We start from the raw sequence: 22,033 nt of genomic DNA on the forward strand, positions 1-22,033 counted from the left end.
CCAACGGAGGAAGATGGCACGGAGTCATCCAGGTTGGTGGGGGGTTTGGTGGAGGAGGAGGCTGTGGAAGGGACACACACGGGGTCTGGAGGTGAGGATTCCACTGGTGCTAGTGGTGCAGTGCAGGAGCAGGGACAGGAGGCAGCACAGGCTGCCACGGAGGTGCCTGTGTGTAATGCTGTCCCCGATCCTGTGACTGCATCATCCCGCACCAGCAGGGATGCCTACGTCCAGACCCGTTTTCAGGGAGGGGATGAGCGCACAACAACTGGCCTTCCTCTCCCTACGGACGTGGCAATCCGGGAACGGGTTGAGCCTGTCCTGGCTGGGATAGCATTGCGTCAACGGGGTATACGAGGTGACCTGCAGTGTTTTCGTGAAGACACTTCACGTCATCTCGGATGCCTCTTTGACCGTGTTAACCTACTGGGACTGGTCACCAGTGCTGGATTTCTCCATGTGCTGGACCTTCTTCCGACCACCTCCTCACCTGAACCCCCTATGCGCCAGTCGTCCTCCATGCCATCTTCCCATCCATGTATCACCTGGGTAACCTGTGGAGCTGCCACTGACCCAGCGGCCAGGCTGGTGGAGGACACATCCCTGCCACAGTCGGGAGTCAGACGTCCAGCAGGGGTGGCCACCACAACAACTGCACCCCAGCCGGAGGAGGACGTGCAGGCAGCAAGAGCCAAGACACAGGCACAGCAGCAGCAGGCACAAGGTCGGAGCGATGATGGCTCGGGGTCAACAACATCCGAGGGGCAGGCATTGGCCAAAGGGCAGGAGGACCCAGGATTGGGAGTGTCTTCCGTGTGGCAGCAGTTGGTCCAGGCCATAGGTGCAGAGCGGCGGCGGGCAGAAGAGGCACGGCTCACAATGGCCAGGGCAGGGAACTCCATGCGGAGGGCGCTGAGGCGGGCCGAGTGCCTCGAGGCAATTCGCATGGAGTTGGAGTTGAACATGTCATTGTCCCTGCGAACCCTCAGGGCCATGGAGGAGGGCTGCCTCCAGGACATTAGAGCAGGACTTTGATGATGCCCTGGCCCGGGAAATTGGAAAGTGAGCCGTCGTACTAGCCCGCCGCCATTGTATATAGTTTTTAGTGTTAGGTTTCATTTTCGTTTTGCTTTATTTTGGGGTGATTGGACTATGCCCCACACATTTGTATATAGTTATTTATTAGGTAGTTTCTTTGATAGGTTTAATTTCTTTCGTTGGGCTCATGGACCCTTTGAAAATTCGTTGTACATAGTTGAACATTGGATTTATGAGAACTTATTTTTGGAAATTCACCATGGATCAATGGATTTTACATTTTACGTTTCCTTTGGGGTTTTTTGGTGGACGGAGAGTTTGGACGATAATTTTTTTGGAATTCTTTGGATTGCTTCTACATTTCATTTTATTATGTTTTGGACATGCATTTCATTTCATGTTTGACATTTTTTTATGCTTTCATTTCATTACATTCTTTTTGATCATAATACATTTTGATATTTTACTTCCATGTTGTGCTATTCCCTCATTGGGTTAATGCATGTGAAAATGTGGGTTTACACAATCAGTGTGTGTGTGTGTGTGTGTGTGTGTTTTTGACGAACATGTGTTGATGTACATAGTTGACTATTGGTTTGTGTCATCGGATAGGCATGTCAGTGTGGGGTGGATTGGAAAATTCATTGCATCTCAAGACTGGGGTGGCGTGCTGTGGGATTTTGGTGGACATGAGGCCCATGATTGTGCATCTTTCTGACATGTTGGGGGGGGGACATGAGTCGGGGCCTGCTGGCAGGTGCCTGTCACCGCTGGGTGGGTGGGGGTACAGGCGGACATGAGTCGGGGCCTGCTGGCAGGTGCCTGTCACTGCTGGGTGGGTGGGGGTGCAGGGGGACATGTGTCGGTTGTCACTTGTGCATGATGACATGTGGGCTGGCTCGGGGGCATGGCCAGGGTGTATGGGCTGCCTGCGGGGCATGGCCAGGGGTGCAGGGTAGTCCCCTGGGCTGTGGGCTGCCTGCAGGCCCTGGGGAGGGTGGTGGGGGCCTCACCTGGGAGGACATACACTGCCAATTCGCGTTGGGGCACCCCTGGAATACAAGTACCACGCTCGACCAAGGCCTATCGCGTATGACACTTCCCACGCACCCCATAAATACACGTACCCCACTCAACCAAGGCCTATCGCGTGTGAAACTTCCCGCGCACCCCAGAAATACACATACCCCGCTCGCACAAGGCCTATCGCGTGTGTAACTTCCCGCGCACCCCAGGAATACACGTACCCCGCTTGCCCCTGGCCTATCGCATGTGTAATTTCCCACGCACCCCAGGAATACACGTATCCCGCTTGCCCAAGGCCTATCGCGTGTGACACTTCCCGTGCACCCCAGAAATACACGTATCCCGCTCGCCCAAGGCCTATCGCATGTGAAACTTCCCGTGCACCCCAGAAATACACGTACCCTGCTCGCCCAAGGCCTATCGCGTGTGAAACTTCCCTTGCACCCCAGAAATACACATACCCCGCTCGACCAAGGCCTATCACGTGTGAAATTTCCCGCGCACCCCAGGAATACACGTACCCCACTCGACCAAGGCCTATCACGTGTGACACTTCCCACGCACCCCAGAAATACACGTACCCCGCTCCCCCAAGACCTATTGCGTGCGTGTGTAACTTCCTGCGCTCCCCAGAAATCCACGTATTCTGCTCGCCCAAGGCCTATCGCGTGTGTAACTTCCTGCGCACCCCAGGAATACACGTACCCCGCTCGCCCAGGGCCTATCGCGTGTGAAACTTCATGCGCACCCCAGGATTACACGTTCCCCGCTCGCGCGATTGCAGTGTAGCGGCCCTGTTAGCTGGTGCAGGGTTAGCACGGCCCTTTGCGCTGCATTGGGGATTTCATTGGTTTTTCCTTGCGCAAGGGGCGTTCTTGGGGGCGTAAGTGGCACTGCGGGATGTTCTCTGCGCCAGTGCTCAAAATGGCTTGGTAATTCCATGAATACGCGGTGCGCCAGAATGCTGTTTGGCACGTACGCTGGCGCAAGCTCCCTCTCTGTGCTGCTCGCATGCGCTGCCTCTGCGCTGTAATCTATGAATTACCCCCTTAGTGTCTGGCGCATTGAGATGATACAATTGTTTGATCTATTTAACCTAAGAGACATTGGCCCTCATTACAACTGAGGTGCTAAGTGCACCAACTTTACCACCATGGTGTAAACTACGTTTACACCATGGCGGATGGAGGATTTACCGCCCCATTACAAGGTGAGTGGGGCGGTAAATCCCCATTTCCCATTTTCCCTTCCCCATTCCCATTTTTGCCCCATAGGGCATAATGGGAGTGGGGAAGGCGCTAATTACGGCACCGTAAATTACGGTACCGTAATTAGCACCAAGGTGCCTTAGCACCATGGAACTTAACGCCTGCAAAAAGCAGGCGTTAAGGTGGGAATCAGGCGTTAAGGGTTAACGGTGGCGTTAACCCTTAACGCCTGAGTTGTAATGAGGGCCATTGGGTTTAGAGTTGCAATCAAGAACCTATGCTGCCTATCCACGTCAAATAAAAATAGGATTTTATATTGATAAACAAAATCACATTTGTTTTACTCAGTATATATGGTGCTGAGCGCAGAGGAGTATTAGCCCCTTATTTCTGATTTTTTGTAACATCAAAGAGTGGAGGCGATAACTAAGAGTGTTGAAACATCGGCGGGACAGAGAATTGGTGGGAGGAGTAAGGAGAAATGGGGACATTGAGACTAGAAGAGGAAAGGTGAGCGTGGGCTTGAGTGAACAAGCCTGAATTGAACTGAGCAAGTGCAAGACACTTAACTAATTCCCTCAGAAAAATAACAACTGGATAGAGTACAGACATATGGAAGTCCCTGAGGAAGTTGTAGAGAGCCAGCGTCTTGGGGAGTCATCCGTAGCATAAGACAGAAAACAGACAGAAGGGATTGCCGGTCAATAGTGCTAACCTGCGGTTATGAAACTTGGGTTAGGAAGGACAGCCCATGGGAGACATGTGAGAGAGGATGTGATTTGAGCGCCATCTGTGACAAGAGCTAATGAATAGTTAAGTTTACAATTTCAGAACGCACTTGACAGCTATGCCCTAACATGACCAGTCATACCCTCAACATTTGCAAATCTGGATCCATTTACTTTATCTATGCCTGTTATAGCTGTGTCATTGAAGAGACATGCCAACGCTTCAACTTTAAAATGTCTGCCAAATTACCAACTTCCCCGTTTGCACTGTTGCCTCACTCATTTTAATTTGAGAACAGCATCTATACTGCATGTTGCAGAAAACAGCCATGTCTCATTTTTCGTAACCACAAAGCCTTGTTGTTTGGATGGCACAGTTTCTTTCTGGCTGCAAATAGGATGGACTGCAAAGGTTGGAGTGAGAGACTTCAGTAGATGGACAGTGGTGTGAGAATAAACATGGTCACCTTAAGTTTCATATTTTTCATAAATGGGGCTGAATATACTTATTTGAGCTACTTTGGAAAGCCTTACTCCATTCACTATACTGACAAGACATATTGGGGGTTGTATTCACAAACGAAAGGCACAACACTGCCTCACCATCAAAAGCAGCTGTATAGGTCAAGGGACCTTTGACACAAAGCTTGTGACTTTAAAAAATGTCACTTGTCACCTTGTGCTCCCTCATAACATGGTTCCATTAAGACGTAGATAGGCTGTCTCTGTTATCATTCCACTTAATCGTCTGCTATCTTTGGTGCCTTGGGGAGAGCAAATAGCCCTTAATTAGTTTCCTATTGGAACCTGAGGTAAAAGGACGGGGCCTCGCATGGTCAACAGATTTTGACCCTAAAAGAAATGTCTGGTCCCTATGTCAGGTTCAAGAGGGCTTTGCATGAGGTTAGGACAAACCCCAAACTCAAGGATGTGCGTCAGGTTAAGAGTACATCCCACTACTCTGTCATCTACCCGTCCAGTGATGATCCAACTGGTATCCCCATTGCCCTGGCCTCTCTGTTACTTAACTCTACCTTTAACCATTTGAATTCCTATAATCCTAGTCGCCCTCCGCCGTTTCTCTTATTTGTCTCCTCTGTCCCATACTCCTTACCCTGTTTCACAAGAGTACACTGCTTAATCAAAACGTTCCCGTCTAAGGCTTTCACCTTCTTCTCCACTGTCATTGTTCTCACCATCTTCACCCCTTTGGGAACTGCTGCCACTATCCTTCCCTTATTTACTCCTTTGAGCACCACCCTCCTCTTCTCTGGTATGACTTTTAAGAGCTTCACCCCTTTGGGATCCTTCTTCACTCATGTGGGCACCACCCTCAACTGTACCATTATCACCACTCGCTGCCCTTCTTTGCTCCTGTTAGCACCACCCTCCTCACTAGGGAACCCTCCTTATCCATTCCTCTCACCTTCCTGGTGTCTTGGCCCAATACCTCTTTCAGTCTTTTGGAATCATGTGCAGCCCCTCTCTAGGCTACTGTCCCATCCTCTCTACTGAACTCTGTGGTACCAATGTGGTCCACCACTCCAGATCTCTCCAGTCCCCTGGGTCTTGAGCAACCTCCTGCTCTCTCCTCTGACCAGATCCAAAATAGCACTTGCCTCCTCTCTCAAGTCTCCAGATCCTTCCCCCAATTCCCACACTTGCAGAGTGAGGCAGTATGTTTTATAGAACTGTGTTCTCGGATCCCAGCGCCTCTGGTGAAAGGGGGGGATGGTTCAGGTGTGTTAGCTGGCATGTTGGTTAGATATCTGGCTCTGCCCCCTCAGGTGGATTACAGTTTGGTTATGGGCCTTGGGTTTGGCTCACAACTCCCATTGGGTTATCCTCCCTGTACCCGACAGCCTGGTCCTACCCTTCCAGTTTCTCCCTGGATAAAGAAACTCTGGTGTGTCACTTCAGGAAGCTGATGTTTGATGTTGGGATCGCATGGGGTGGTCGGCTCCCAGTGGATGGATTCGATTTTCGATGTGGTAGTTGGGTTTGGCTTATTCTCCCCCTAGGCAGTGTGCTTTCTGGTTATCCTCCCCAAACCCGGTCTCTAGGGTGGACTCCGTTGTCTCTGTTCTCAACTGTTTGAGAGTGGAGGCAATGGATAGCTGGTTGACCGTCCAATTTCCCCTTCCTACTTCAGATCCCTCTCTAGAATTAGATGGGATTTCTGCGGGAGAAGTGCTTGGTGTACAGCCACTGTCGGTCCTGTGGGATCACAGTACCTCACCTCCCTTAAAAGGGCAGTAGCTATTGAGTTGCCAGTGGCATTGAGAATACTGTGTTTTGTGGTGAGACAGATTTACCTTCTACTAGATGGTCTACACCTCCCAGGTGTATGCCTCCATGGTTGGTTCAAGTGACCTGAGCAAGTACTGCTGGGGCCCTTTAGGTACAGGGGACCCAAAACGTCCCTGATCCTTTGTCCCATTAAGCTCGCAGCCCTTCCAAAAAGGAAGGGTGTCTACTAGGGATCCTGTGAGTGAACCCTGCCTTGGGATAGGGGTTCAGTGAGCATGACCAGAAGATCCTCCCAAGACTGCTCCCAGCCCCATAATCTTCTTTCATGGGTGGTACTCTGTTCCCTTGGCCACCCCACTAATGAACTCCACAAATGGGCAGGAAACTTAGACACAGCATCAATGATGCTCTGCTTCAGGCTGTGTATGCCTTCCGGGTTCTGTATTTGATACTATTCTTGGCATGTTATGAAGACTTCCAGAGGCTTGTGATGCATGAATCACTTTGTACACTACCTGCCTCATACATAACATTTTAAAGTAGCTCAACGTTGTATTTTCAAAGTAGAAGTTCACAAGCTTGCCTTCTGCTGCATTGACTGCATTTGACTGAAAGTAAAATTAATTGCTAATCCTCATTCTCTCAACATGAGGAATACTGTTTAGTTTTCTGACTGTGTCTTGACGGAGTATAATTGTAAACACTGCATGACTGTTGTTTCTGGACTAATTGTAAATTAACTGTTCTTGTTACTCTTTTGCAGTACGAACCTGCAGTGTTTCACTGTACGTTGCAGCGCAGCAGCAGCTCGGGATGATGATCCATATATTGATACCACGATGAAGGTACCTTCTAGCTATTGTTTAAAATACTGTTGATTTTCTGTGACGGGTTTTGACTTGATCAGAATAATAAAACGTGTTTGCAAAATAGTTCAATGCTTTGTCAATTCTCTTCTCTGATGCTTTTGCTAAATGTCGAAAGGTCTGACTGCATGGAAGTCTTAGTCATGGAATCAATTGGTTAGAAATCTACTGTAAGGCTGCTTGTTGTGCGCTACGTGTTTTGCTACAAAGTACTTTTAGATCACAACCTGGTTGAAGCTGGCTATAGTTGATTACAATATTTCACCCAGATGATGGTGTGATATTTTAATTAAATGTGTCTTTTTATCTTGGACTCCAGAGTGTCAAATGTATCACCTGGCACCAGACTCCTGCCTCCCTTCCACACTCAGTGGTTGAACTAAAATTACAGTAGCTCTTGAAATCTGAAGCTTTCCTGTCAATACATCTGATACTTAGGACGACTTGTATGCCTTGTCCATGACCTCAGTGACACAGTTCAACCATCACAGCTTTTGGCAGGAATTGGGTTAGTTGTCTAAGTATCTAATCAAACAAAAAAAAGAAATCCTCTTTGGTTTCAAATAAATAACATTGTTCCACTGTTCTTATTAAGCCATATTCCCCTTTGTTTAAACCCATGCACAATGGAGGATGGATTCCTTGACTACATCGTTGTACTGCTTAGTCTGCCAGCAACCTCCCAGGAGTGACGACTCTCTAGTTCTATTCTTGATTGGACAATATTGCCTGTGTAGAAGATGAATCTATGTTGTTTTATTAGGTCATATTTTACCAGAATTCAATTTCTCTGACCTTTGCACTCGAATAGCACAATTTGTAATGTAATATAATTGAACATCGTTTTTCCTTTCCAAACACAACTTCCCTCTCCACCTCATTTGCAAATATTTTTTTTTGGTTTTTCTAAATTTTGTATTTTCTTAGACAATACCTTACATTCTAACCCTACTTCTAAACCCCAAGCAGTTAATGGCTTTCTTTTCTTTGAATATCTCTTGCACAGGTTCTTTCTAATTTTGATATTGATCTGTGGCTTGTGTTTGTTCTCTCTGTGCATTTAAGTTTGCTTTGCTATTCTAAAATTGATACGCAAAAAATTCCAAAACAAATGAAGCCACTCTTTATACCTAATTCTAATTGAGCCCTAAACACTTGCCCCTATTAATTTCTCTAACCCTAGCGCTGACCCTATCACTTTACAACTCATCACTTTAATTAACAGGGTATTTTCTGTGGTGTAATGTTTTTTCAATTACAAGTTTGTATTGAAATGTATTTAGGTGAAAAAAGATTCAGTGAAATGGCAGGAGGTCATACACAACAGTCATTGGAATCTGCAGTTCCATGTGATTGTGAATAGTATTTAATTTCTTATGTGAGCTTACTTGACTTCCATCTTTCTGTATTGTATAATCTACTACTGTTGAACACATTATGCAAATTAATTTTGAAAAAATGCACAAAACGATATGGTCTCTAGCTTTGTTGCACTAACTGGAAATAACATGCTATGATCATACACTCTATAGGCTTCGATGGTCCCACATATGTCTTTATTCTATGACATTAACACATTGGAAAGGAGGGATGGGATATGCATGGGACAAACTTAAATTGTTTGCCTACTATAGTGCATGCATTTACTTGCATTGGGTCAGAAAGTAGTACACAGAAAGCCAACCTCTAAGCCTATACAGGGTATAGTGTTTATTTCAAATATTAAACTTCGAAAGCTTGAAAACACTGTAAAGTTTGCAAACCAAAAGTGAGAAAAGGTTTGAAAAAATGAAGGCTCCACATTATTAATGAATAGGAGTTGTGTGGTTGCAGGACAGAGGGGAATGGAAAATACCAAGCAGTTGTAATATAAAATAAACATAGTGTAGGACACCTACATGCCGTGAAAATACGAGGAGCTGTCCGAAGGACAAAAAGAAGATAAATGGGGTACCTGCCATTAGTCAAATAAAATGCATGACTAGAGAGCGAGGAACATGAATTATAGGACAGGAGAGGGGTTGGGACAGCTGAAAGCTGAAGGGCAGCAGAAGAAAAATCACTTTAAACATAAGGGGATTGGCTATGCCGAGTGTCGAGCTGGAGGAGCTCAATGTTGGCTCCTTGATGCTGGACAAGGCAGTTGTCCTACTGTACTTCTAGGGGCCACCCGCATAGCTGGCTTGCACTGCTCCACAGTCATTCTGCCCTGAAGAATGTGGAGGGGGGCAGTCGACACCAGGTATCGATCTTGCGCAGAGGAGCTGGAAGATTTGTGCCCTTGGCAGCAGTCGCTGCCCAAGATGTTGACTTAGTGAGTGTGCGCTCATTATCCCGCAGCATTGACTCTGCTGCTTTTGCTAGGGCCCAGGCAGCTTTCCTGGGTATGCAGGAGAGTTTTCCCCTCGGAGGCAGCGCACCTGGAGGATTAAGGGAGTAAAACAGTGCGTGTGTGACCCTGCAGAATGGTTCCCGGAGAGGAATTCTCCATGGCGGCTGCTCCCTGGTAATCCTGGAGAGGCCCTGTTGGAGGTTGGACCCTGCTCATCTCCCTCCATATTGAATCTCTTTGGGTATAAATGCTGGCAACATGCTTGTTTTGAGCAGCATTAAGGGAACCCCTGTCATCCTGTCTGTGGTCTGTGAGGACTTTCTTGCGGGTGAACTACAGGGCTCGCACTTTTCCACGATGCCCCATGAAATCCCCCTTCCTGATTAAGCACTCATTCAAATGGAGTCTACAGAGCAGGGCTGCTCCCCTATCCTCTGGTCTATGTAGAGCCTCCCTTCTCCGGCAGAGTTCCTGCAGGATTTCACCCACTCCTGTCCTGCTTGATAGGCATTGACGTCGACCACCTGCCTCTATGTAACTGGTTTGCCTTGCTGCGTGCAGCTGAGTTCCACACCCTCTGACATCTCCCTGATGCCAGAAGTGCCTGGAGGTGGTACCTACTTTTGGGATGGTGCCCAAATCCATGAAATCTGGCAAGTGTGTTGATGTCATCGCCATGATGCACGTTCAGGACAAGCTGTGTTAGACTGAACCCTCAGTGCATGTTCAAGAGGTGGATGTCCCAAAGATCAGGGTGACTTGGCGGCTCCCGCCACCAAACAGGATCTCCTGCAGATGGTGGCTGAAATGAAGCGAGAGTTCCAGAGCGCAGTTTTGTAGTTCACCCAGAAGGTCACGGCCATTGACCAAGAGGGTTGAGGTTGCTGAATCCCAGTTCGATGATGTAGAGAACACAACCTTTGAACTTAGTTAGGACCTATCGCTCATTGACAATACAATTTCCGTCCAGGATGAACAGCAGCGGCTCCTACAGGAGTGTCAGGAGGATGCTGAGAACAGGTCCAAGTGGGATAACATCTGGATTCATGGAATACCCACTCAGGTTCAAGGTTCGGGCTACTCTTAAGTTTGGGACCTCTTGAACACTCTTCTCTTGGGTTCGGAACATTTGGAGTCAGTGGAACTCGACCGCACACACAGTGTATACTAGGCAACTCAGCTACGGAATAGCTTAATTTCCAGATGTTTTAATGAAAGTCCACCTCTACAAGGTGAAAAAAGATCACGAAGGAGGCCCACGCTCAGAGTTTTCCTATAATGGTGTAAAGTTGATGCTCCTTCAAGATCTTGCTCCATTGACATTGTCAAAGAGAAGCAAATGCAGCGGTTCTCCTCATGGTTGCAAGGGAGCAAAGTTAAATATAGATGGGGATTTCCATGCTCCTTGATCTATGAAGTCGACGGAGAGCGGAAAGTGGTCAGGTACATGATGGAAGCTATTCTCATTTTGAATCTCCCCTCCAGTAGCTCCTGCCCGTGCCCATCCGTGGAGAATGCATCCACTCAGTCCAAGACTAGTCAGCCACGTGCAGGGCCTTGGTTCAGGGTCAGCAGTCCCAGGTGTCGGAGAGGGGATAGTTGGTGCCCAGGGTTTGTTGCTAGTCAGAAAAAGGACACAGACACTTTGTGGACATGATTAATGAATTTGTATTAAAATAAAGGATAATGCCTAACTTTCCCTATCTCTATGGGATGTTGCTGCCTATATTTCTAATTAAGGTGCTCAACAATCAGTCGTGAAAGTCCAAAAGAAATGGTCTGTAGTCCAAAACTATCATAATTGACCCTACCACTAGGAAAACATATATTCCACGAGCGACTCCATTCTCCTTGAGCTTACTTTAATACCAATCTGTAGACTGGTTTACTAATATGACATTCTCAGACAGCCTCTTGTAACTTCTTTTATTACTCTCTGTAACTATTCCGTTTCTTTTTGGAATCCCTTTTCGGCCTCTTTTCCAATATATATATAGATATATATATATATCTTTGTTGCTATTTCCTACGTATCCTACAAGGATACTATTACTCAGGTAGCCTTTCCCTCTGAGTGAATGATAACTCAACTTTTTTTAGAAACTTTTTGTTTAGATTTTCTGCATAAAAACAAACAAGAATTCACCAATAGGGTGCATCAACAACAATTACGCCACTTGGCTCACCATCTCATGCTTCCCTCCCACCCTTGCCTGTGTATCGAATGGCTGTTTCTGGTGGCTCGTTCCCTTTTTTTCCACAGTTCGTGGTTAGTTGTGCTTCAAGTTGGTTCATGTCCATTTGCAGACTTTATGGGGTCTGCAATTGTGAGTCTGTGTTAGCTGCTGTCAAGAGTAGATATGCAACGTAGGGTCCCCATATGTTGGGAGGTTGTGCGTGCAGGGGTAGCGTTCGCAGGAATTCAGTGTCTAGATCTTGACAGTACAAAATGTCTTTTTTCCAGGCTGCTAGAGTGGGAACTGGTCCCCGACCCCACGTCATAGCGATTCTCCTGCGTGCGAGTACCAGGAGGAGGGCCGCAAATTTTCTTGTTGAGGAGTGTAAGTATTTGGTCAGACTAAGGAGGGCCACTGCAGGGAGTGGCAACAGCTCCTCACCTATTATTGCGGCTGTTGTTTCTAGGACTTGCATCCAGAATTGGGATACCTCAGGGCAGTCCCAGGCGAGGTGGACAAAGTCAGGGCCGTGAGTCCACACCTTTCGCATTGTGCTGCTGATTCTGGGTGTTGTGTGTGTTTTTTGGCTGGTGTAAAGTAAGTTTGATGCACGAAATTGAAGTGGATTTGCTTAAAACGTGTGTTGATCGCTACTTTTTGGGTTTGACGCTCTATATAGGTCCAATCTTCTTCAGGTATTGTGGCTTGGATGGCTGTTTCCCATCGTGTTTTTGTGCGAGTGTCGATGGTTGCTGTGTCTGTTAGTAGGGTTTTGTATATCAGTGAGACTAACCGCCCTTCGCCTGGATTGTGTTGTGCAGTATATCCCATGTTGCTGGTTGACGAGGGAATGATGGAAAAAGAGCTTGCAGGGTGTATCGTAGTCTAAAGTAGATGAACGTGTCGAGTGCAGAGCCACCTCCTTTTTCTCTGGCCATCTGGGGTGTTATAAATGTGCCATCGGGGAAAAGGTCGCAGAGAGATTGGATGTTGACCTTGTTGAGCCATTGATGGAAGACCTTCTCCGCTGTTAGAGGGACACCCGGGATGAATTTGATTGGCAGCAAGGGAGAAAATCTGGTTTGTACCCCGTATTTTTGTGCTATTTTTTCCAAATTGAGTAGGTGGCCAGGACAGTGTACATTATGTTATGAGGTACCGGAATGTGGGAAATGATGACTGTTCGTAGTAAGTTAGGAGATGCTAGGGCCCTTTCTATCTGGACGTGTGGCCGTATAAAATGTGTGATGTACCAGTGGCTTAAGAATTGTGCCTGGGCCGCCCAGAAGTATCTCTCGATGTCCGGGAGAGCGAGGCCCCCGTGTGATGTTGGTAGTACTAATGTTGCGAGGGCTACTCTAGCTGGTTTTCCCGCCCATAGTAAATCCAGAATCAGGCTTTTAACTTTTTTTTTAAAAAGGACCGTGGGAGATGTAGTGGTATATTTGTGAATAGGTAGAGGAGTTTGGGGAGGATCACCATTTTGATCAGTGAGGCTCTGCCCCAGAGTGTTAGCGGGAGTGTTCTCCACCTGTGTATACGCTCTTGGAGTGCTCCCAGTGTAGTCTCGTAGTTGTCTTTAAATATATCGCTGTGATTAAGAGACATAAGCATACCCAGGTAGCGGACATGGGAGCATTCCCACCTGAAACCGTGGTCATCTGAGAATTTAGTAGTATGCAGTGTCAGGGGGAATATCACTGATTTGGAATGATCAGTTTTGAGACCAGAGATGTTACTAAACTTAATCACTTCACGCATTAGCGGGTTGAGGTTGGTCTGGGGGTCATGGACAAACAGGATCACCTCTGCGTAACGTGAGACCACTAATTTATGGGGTCCGATGGTGAGGCCCCTATGGGGTTGTTGGGCGCACAGCCATGAGGCAAGGGGTTCCATTATCAGAGCGAAAATGAGTGCTGATAAAGGGCAACCCTGTCTGGTCCCACGTTCTAGTTTTATACTGGAGGATTTCGTATTACCTATCGTGATGGAGGAGCGAGGCTCATTGTAGAGCACCAAGACCATTTTGATGAAGAAGTTTCCCAGTTGTTTGAGTACCGCAAAGAAAGAGATAGGGCCACTCGACAGGGTCGAAGGCCTTCTCTGCGTCGAGTAGGACGGCTATCGCCTGTTGTGAGAGTTCGAGTGCCTCTATGACGCCGAACAGTCTTCTGATACCATAAGTTGTGCTGCACCCAGGAATGAAACCTGCCTGATCGCCTAGCACTAATGCGGCCTAGCACTAATGCGGGCATAAGAGGGAGTAGTCGTGTCGCTAGAATTTTGCCCAGTATTTTACTGTCCAGGTTAATCAGGGAGATTGGCCCATACGAGGCGCAGTCTTCTGGGGATTTGCCTGCTTTTTGTAGAAGGATAACGTTGGCTTCACGCAGCGTTGGTGGGAGTATCCCTCGGTCTAGGGCTTCCTCATAGACTTGCAGTAATAGCAGGGCTATGGTGGTCGCAAAGGCCTTGTAGAATTGACCCGTAAGGCCATCCGGGCCTGGGGCTTCGGTATTTGGGAGAGTTTTAATGGCTGACGTAATTTCTTCCAATGATATCGGTGCGTTTAAAGGTTCACGAAGTTCGCTGGCCACCCAATAGAGTTCAGTGTCATTTAAGAAGTCCTGTAATATCTCGGGATGTGGGGTTTGTTTAGCGCTATATAGGTCTTGATAGAAGGTACGAAACGTATCTTCAATTTCTTCCTCTCGTATACTAGAGTCCCTTGTGGGTTGCAGACTCGTTCTTCGCACGTAGGTTTTCTGTCAATAGCTATTAAGCGGGCTAGCAGTGCTCCTGGTTTTTGGCCTTTGCCGTATTGACGGATTTGCTGTCTGCGCCCCAGAAACTTTAGCTCTCGATTTGCTGTTTCTTTAAACTTCAGCAGCTCTTCTTTTAGGTCGGCTTGGGGCTGTGATTCCTCGGAGATGGTGCATTCGTGTTCTAGCTCCGTTAGACGGAGCTCGCTGCTTGTCAGTTCTCGTCTTATCAATTTCAGAATACCATTCTCCTTCGCCATCCATATGCCACGTATATAGCATTTTAGTGTTTCCCACAAAGCCCAAGCCTTGGTTCACCTCTAGGAAGGATGTAATTTCTTGTTGTAGTTCGGTTGCGAACACGCGGTCCGAAAGCGATCCGGGCTTGAATCTCCAGTTAAGTGCTGTTGGTTTGGCATTAGATAGCGTACATTCAAGTGTTACCATAGAGTGATCGGAGAAGGATCTGGGGAGAATTTGGCTGGGGCCCCATCGGAATGGGCTTTGAGCCGATAGCATCAGGTAGTCGATGCGCAAACTGGTATTGTGGACGGCTGAGTGAAACGTGTATTCTCTCGAGTCCTGGTTGGAGTGTCTCCAAATGTCAATTAGGTCAAATGTTTGGCAGATTTCTTTAACCTGGAGACTAGCCTTGGAAGGACGACCAAGTGTATTGTGTGATTTGTCTATTTGGGGGTCTAATGGTGTGTTAAGATCTGCTCCCCAGATGATTGTTGCTGAGCTGGTCGTTGCCAAGTGTGACATGACCCAGTTGAAGTTATTCGGGCCGTCTGTATGGGGGGAGTATGAGTTTACCAGGACTACTTCTTTCCCTGCGAGGATCCCCCTCACCAATAGTGGTTCTTCCTTCTGTATCTCTCTTAGAATCTATCAGGCTGAAGTTGGCCTTTCTGTCAATCAGGATAGCTAACCCTCTCGCGTAGGAAGAATATGATGAAAAGTACCTGTGGCAACCCCATAGCCTGGCCCAGTGATGTTCTGATTCTGGAAGGAGATGGGTCTCTTGCAGCAAGACTATATTAATTTTGTGTCTCTTGATGGAGGATTCTCAGCGTTTTCGCTGGATGATTGCCTCACCGGATGTTCCAGGTGGCTACTTTAAGCTGTTCTGGCGGATGGTGGCTGAATGCTTAATTATGGTTGTATGGTAGACGGCAGAACTTGGTGGAACCATGATGGTGTGTAAGGAACTGTTTGATTTCTTGAGTGGCGTGATGGGAGCCTGAGGTTGACTTATGATAGAGATTAGGTGAGCTGTCGAAGGCGACTTCATATAACAGTTATCCCTCACCTGCGTAGGCAAACCCCAACTGGCCCACGTTGATCCCCCCCTTATGAACATGAAAGTTAACAGTGCCGTGCTCGGGGCGCTAGAAGCCTTCCAAGGGGAAGGGCTCCCTTGAATTGTAGAGTTATGATTCTGTGGTAGCGTTCTTGTGGTTGTGATTGTGCCTTGATTTTACATCTTGCTATGTGCTAGTGGTGGTTTATGGTGGATCTCTCCTCATCCGGTTTCTGCGCTGTGGCCTCGGGTTGGTAGAGGCAGGTCTGCAGCCAGCTTGGTCGAGGTAGTGACCGGCCTCCTCCGGCGAATTGAAAAATTGGGTTTTGCCTTCATAATGGATGCGTAATTCTGCAGGAAAGAACATTGAATACAGTATTTGGTTATGACGTTTGACGGCTGTGTATGACCTTTTTTGTGCTTGGACAGCCGGGGAGAAATCCGGATAGAATTGAATGTTGTCCCCATCGTAATGGAGGTCCCCTTTTTCCCTGGCTGACTTGAGTATCGACTCACAATCTTTAAAATTTAAAAGTTTCGATATAATCGGGCGTGGGTTTGCTCCTGGGATCGGTTTAGTGTTAGGAACCCTGTGTGCCCTTTCCACCACAAACAGCTGGGAGAGGGTTTCGGCTCCAAACAGTTCCATGCAGATTTTTTCTACATGAGCTTCCATTTTGATTCCGAGCTGTTGCTCTCTGACCCCAACGATCCTAATATTGTTTCTTCGGGATCGTCCTTCTAAATCTTCAGTTTTTGCGCACACAGTCTTCATTTGTGTCTCTAGCGCTGACACTCTTGAGGCCAGAGACGTTGCACCATCGTCCAGGTCTGATGCGCGTTGTTCGACTGTATCCAGTCTATCGCATGTTTATCCAGGCGATACTGCAGTTGGTCGACCTTTGAGGCTAGCGTATCGAGTTTGCAGCCAAGACCTCCTATGCCTGCTTTCAGGTCTAGTAAGATTTCCCTGATGTCAGAGTTCCGAGACTGCTCCTCTTTATGGATAATTTCCTGCACAGGTGACTCTGGTCTGCTCTTTGGTTTGGCTGACTGGCTTCGAGGTTTCGACTGCTGTGTAGAGATAGTCTATTATTGGGAGTATTAGTGATGGAAGCCTGGTGGAGTTGGCACCGTACGTCGTACTGCCCGTGCGTTGTGGGCGCCCCAGGAGGGTTCGACCAGGGATTGCGGAATACTGTGATGGGTCCGCGCTTGAAGGTGTCTCGGCGCCCATGGGGTATTTTTGCCGCACATCGGCGCTAGTTTTGATTTCCTGTGTTGAATGTTTCTTAGTGCACGCAGCTCTGCGGTATCGTTGTTAGGGGGATGCCGTGGGGCCTGTGACCCTGTTGACTGGCGTTGTCTGTAGGCTTTACTTTGGTGGGGTTCACGGTGCTTTGGCCAAAGCGGAGATTTAATGCCAGAGTGGCGAGGGGGGTCACCCCTGCTCTGGTGAGTGTCTTTGGTGGCCGTGGATTAAGTTTTTGGTAGTGATTCTTATCCCTGTAGTATTAGAGGGGGGATGTCCAGATGGTTCATCGTTGGTTCCGGTTGTGGAGACCGGCGCTGGGGTCTGGAATGGGTTGGGTGATGCCAGTGGGAGCTACGGTTCCGTGTGGTTTAGGATGGTGATGCACTCTTGTTTTCGCTGCCCTCCGCACACCACTTTGATCTAAGGGGTAGGGGTGACGCAACCAGTTATCTGTGCTTAGTGCGAGAGAGTGTGGGGAGCAGCCTTCCGCTGCCCGCCCGCCAGCGCTTCAATCCTTGATTTGCGTTCTTTTTCATCCTGGTGCGAGGGATGGACGTTTCTCAGAGTTTGTCCAGGAGGTGGAGGGGGGGTGGGCCGATGCCTGATGGAGCGCAGCGCTATGCTGGCTAGGTGCAGGGTGGGAGAGTCGGTGTGCCAGCAGCGTCGCGCTCGACTTGGGATGCTCTTACCTCCTTGTCTTGTGAGGTTCGCTTATGGGCGGCAGCCCCTGCTTCCCCCGCCGCACTGGATTGGCGGATGAGGCCCGCTTCCAATGACGGGCACACCCACGTTTCTGTCCCTCTGGGTGCCTGGGCTGGCTCCGTTCACCGACACAGCTGATGCGGCCGGGGTCGCTCGGCAAACCTTAATACGCGGCATTTGGGATCCCCGCAGTTGATCGGCGGCTCCTCCGCCACACCGGCAGCGCGATCACGCTCAGGCCCCTCCTCCATCAGTGTCGTCTGCGGCGCCGCCAACAAGGCCTCCATGTGTGAGGGCCCTCAGGCCTCTGACAGCTGCCTTTTTGAAATGGATCTTTCGTCAAGGGGAGCCCTGTCAGCCACGACAATGGGCTTGTTATGAATGGTAGCACCTACTGCAATCTTCCAGCAGTATGAAAGCTATAGAGGTCACCACAGAAGTGCAGATTGATCTTGATTTTGTCGGGAGCTGCACGGAGCTCTTTAGGGAGCCGCCATCTTGGTCGGCTCTCTAGCACCCTCTCAATTAGAATTCAACATGATTTGTTCTTCTGGCTTATTTATTTGGCCTTCTGGTATATTTTTTGATTCACAATGTCCAGTTTTTCTGACATCTTCTTCTGATATAAAACATTTTATGGGCTTTCCCTTCTCCCAGGGTATTGTTATTCCTTGTTTTAACACTTTAATCTTTAGCTTCTTAGTGCCTCTATTTCTGTCTTCCTGATAATTTAGTTTGTCTCCTAGTTTATACTGGAACGAGTTATCCTCCCAATATAATCTCTCCCTTGTTGTCCTCGTTGTCCTCCATTTCCCTGTTACCTTTTCTTATGAGCGGGAACGTCCTTGGGAGCCTTGTTCCTTGGTAACCTATTCTCGAGCCTGGGAACGGGCTCGATTTGCTGCCTTTGCCATTGCTGGGTTTGCAGGTCTGTTCTACTGTCTTAGCTTCTGCCCTGTGGTTTTCTTGTGTCTGTGCTGCGCTGTGACTTTGGCGTCTCAGCCTCCTGCACCAGGCTCCTGCCCGGATGCTCTCTCATGCCGATCTGGTGCCATAACCTCGGTGTTCCAGCTTATCTTCTCAAGCAAGTTTCAAACTCGTAGTTCTCATCTCTGGTGCATACTCCGCCTCCTCCCAGGGTTATGCAGTGTGTGCCCTCTTTAGACCGCATAGATGAGTTCGTCTCTCTGTCTCCACCCAGGGTACTGTATTGCTCGCCCAGAGTGCATGGACAGTCATTAATCACCAGTGCAATTACGGAGCCAATACTTTAAACACAGGTAGACGACGCAATGACTTACAACCACACACACTCTTAGAAATTAATGAACACTTATACGGCTATTTATTCAAAGCTTGGAAGCAACAAGTGATAACACAGAAATAAATCACAGAAGAAAAACAGAGAATTCAAAGGAAAATAAATCACCGTGGGCGTAACTGAATCCCTCATCTAGCCAGAAGCAGCTGTAAGGCCCACAGGTATGCCGGACAGAGGCGTCCCCCCTCCGACTGAGGTCCCGTCTGACCGTTAAGGGGTTCCGCATATATGCACTCCTCAAAAAGGGGTGGTAATTTCTCGAACCTTCTGGCAGCGCACTTGCGCATTGATGGGCAGCCATTGGTTGCCAGCTGGGTCAACAGACAGTAACCTCAAGGAGCAAAGTACTTCCCTCCTCTAAAAACAAGCGCCACGGAAAACAGTCCCATAACTCATAACAAGACATAACAAAGCCAGCTTTCCCAGCAGAATGTCCTTGACTGCATACCAGGTTTGGAAAGCATGTTTTCTTCAGCATAGTAAATCCAGCTCTCATCAAAATGAGTACAGCTTTTCACTGCGGCATGAAGTAAATATCCATTATGGCTCTGAGTGCTCCCAGAATACACTGCGCACCAGCGCCATGTTTTAGCTCAAGCATAATAGGTACGTTATTTAACAGTGCATTGCCTATTTGGACTTAAAGGGACACATTAATTTCCAATAAGATAATGTTATCTCTGAGGAGTTTCTTCGTTCCAGTCTTGATACACAAAGGTCTTTGGTATTGTGAAGCTTGTCATGTAGGCCTTAGTGTGTGCAACTGTAGGGAGTTTCTCATGGGAACGTGAGTCCTTGTCTCCTAAGGGGGAGTCTCTCCCGGTGAAGTCCCACTTTCCTTGACCTCTATGTGTGTTGCAGAGCGGTCTCACCTCCCTAGCCTCACATGAAGGGGCGCTCCCCCTTTGGGGAATTACTAAATCCCTCCATTCATCACAGGTTCCTCAAATCAGGTGCCCGCCCACAGCACGGAACGCTGATCACATGGACTCACCTACCCGGCTGGTTGTGAACTTGTTTTGCTTTGCCTTTTAAGCTAGTTGAACTGGTCGTGGCCAGTGTTAGCAAGGCTTTTGTGCAAGTGTTGAAAGCTTAATTTGGTGAGTCATGAGCAGGCAGCGGGTCGGGCACTTTCACTCACTGCCCCAAAGCCACCTTAGGCATAAAGTTAGTTTTATTTGTTTGCTTTCAGCACCCAAGTTCCTATCCCGGTAGTTGTTTAGAGGTCTGAGTTTTCCAACAAAATGTCATTGGGGTGTTAAATGTTCATTGGTGGGTGGTTCCCCCGTCGTCCTGAGGTGGTTGGCCCTGTTTTTTCATTCATAGCTTCAGCTATGATTTGCTTGTAGGGACACAGATGGAAACGTTTGGCTTAGTCACCCTCCATGGCCAGGGTATGAATTAACTGGTTAAAAGCAAGTCTTTATTGAATAGATTCCAATCTCTCTGGGTTGTGGTGGTAATGCTCCAAGAAACTTGTCTACATGTAAAGGATGAAAAGACTCTATAATCAATTCTTTGCTTCCTGTTCATCTAAAAAAGAGAGGCACAGCGATCCTGCTCTCCAGTGCTACTCCTTTCATAACATTGGGGTATTGAGGGATCTTCATGGCAGATTTATTTTGGTGATGGGACACTTGTTCAGTCACCTTATGACCCTGACATCGGTTTACCTTCCTGATCAGGGCACAGTCTTATTACCTGCTTTTGCTATTGCCGTCACCATCCCTCGCCTCTTTTGCAGAAGGCGAGATCCTCATGTAGAGGCGATTTTAATTTAGTGCCTGATCCTGCCATTGACAAGTCATTGCCCCTTACATCAGTGTACTACAAGAATACCACTGCCCTGCCGAGACGTCTGCAGGAGTTTGGGTTGGTAGATTTGGAGGTTCTCTCACGACAAGTAGATAAACTACACACACTTCTCCCATGTACATTGGGGCCTCTCTCAAATTGATCTCCTGCTGTTTTGTTCATTATTGCTTCCATATTTGGAGGGCATCCATATTGTTCTCAAATTATTCTCCGACCATGCGACAGTGACTGCCTCAGTCAGAATTCAAATAACTACCCATCTGGTGGCCTGGAAATAGAGGCTATATGATCCCCTTCTCCAAGACCGTTTTCTGCTGGGATATTGGTGACGTAATTCAAAATTACCTCTGGGATAATGCTGACTGTGGTTCCCTCCTGGATGTGATTTGGGATGCTACGAAGGCAGTTGTCAGAGGATAGATCATCAGTTCTTCCTTGTCCCTTTTCTTGGCCAAATATAAGTCTAGACAGTCTTTGGAAGACAAGATAGAGGGGGAAGAGTGTATCCATTAATGTTTATGTTCCAAGAAGGCTTATAGGTAGGTGCAACTGGTCAAGAGCTTAGTTGGAGGCGGCCTTGGCTACAGAGACAGCTACTTCGTTACTCCGTACAATACAATTTTATTACTCACAAGGCAACAAGGCTAATAGCCTATTGGGTTACAAAATGTGTCTGCTTAGGTACAGGAATTATGTGGCCATCGTCAAGTTCCGTCCTGTCTCTTAGGTTGATGGAGGTGCTTCCATCTGTTATAGACCCAGATCAGATCAGCTTTTTTTGGACCATAACACTCAGGACAGTATATGCCGGGTGATTATTATCGATTACAGTAAGCGCACCGGCACTCCCATGGTGCTGCTGCCACTTGATGCTAACAGAGCATTTGACTGGGTGGACTGGGGGTTGTGACGAATTGAGGGTATTTGTCTGTTCTCCTCCTTAAGGGACAAGGACTCCTGTTACTGTGAGGATCTCCCTAGACCATCCACCATAGCAGAATATATGGGACTATCTGTTGAGAAGAGCACTGTACTGCCTTGCTGTTTGGCTGAAAACAAAACTAAAATACACTACTATGCGCAAGTAAAAGAAGCTGGCTCTTTAAGGAGAAGAACACATTTAACTGAGATGAAAAGGCTGAAGAGAGAGAACAAGCAGCAGAGATGCAGAGAGAGAAGAGCATAAGATGGGCAAACCCCCTGACATCAGGTCACTGCGGAGAGACAAGACGGAGAAGGAGATGGAG

General features: G+C 47.8%; 1 protein-coding gene across 1 annotated transcript in view; it reads left to right on the forward strand.

The window, feature by feature from the left end:
• HPS3 (HPS3 biogenesis of lysosomal organelles complex 2 subunit 1) overlaps positions 1-22,033 on the forward strand; it is an 807,901-nt gene that overhangs the window by 244,242 nt on the left and 541,626 nt on the right. The window contains exon 6 of the mRNA XM_069618362.1: positions 7,014-7,095. Coding sequence (XP_069474463.1) covers positions 7,014-7,095 — 82 coding nt within the window. The remainder of the gene's footprint in view (positions 1-7,013; positions 7,096-22,033) is intronic.

Source organism: Ambystoma mexicanum, chromosome 10, assembly GCF_040938575.1.
Source record: "Ambystoma mexicanum isolate Mex_15411 chromosome 10, UKY_AmexF1_1, whole genome shotgun sequence".
NCBI classification, from domain to species: domain Eukaryota; kingdom Metazoa; phylum Chordata; class Amphibia; order Caudata; family Ambystomatidae; genus Ambystoma; species Ambystoma mexicanum.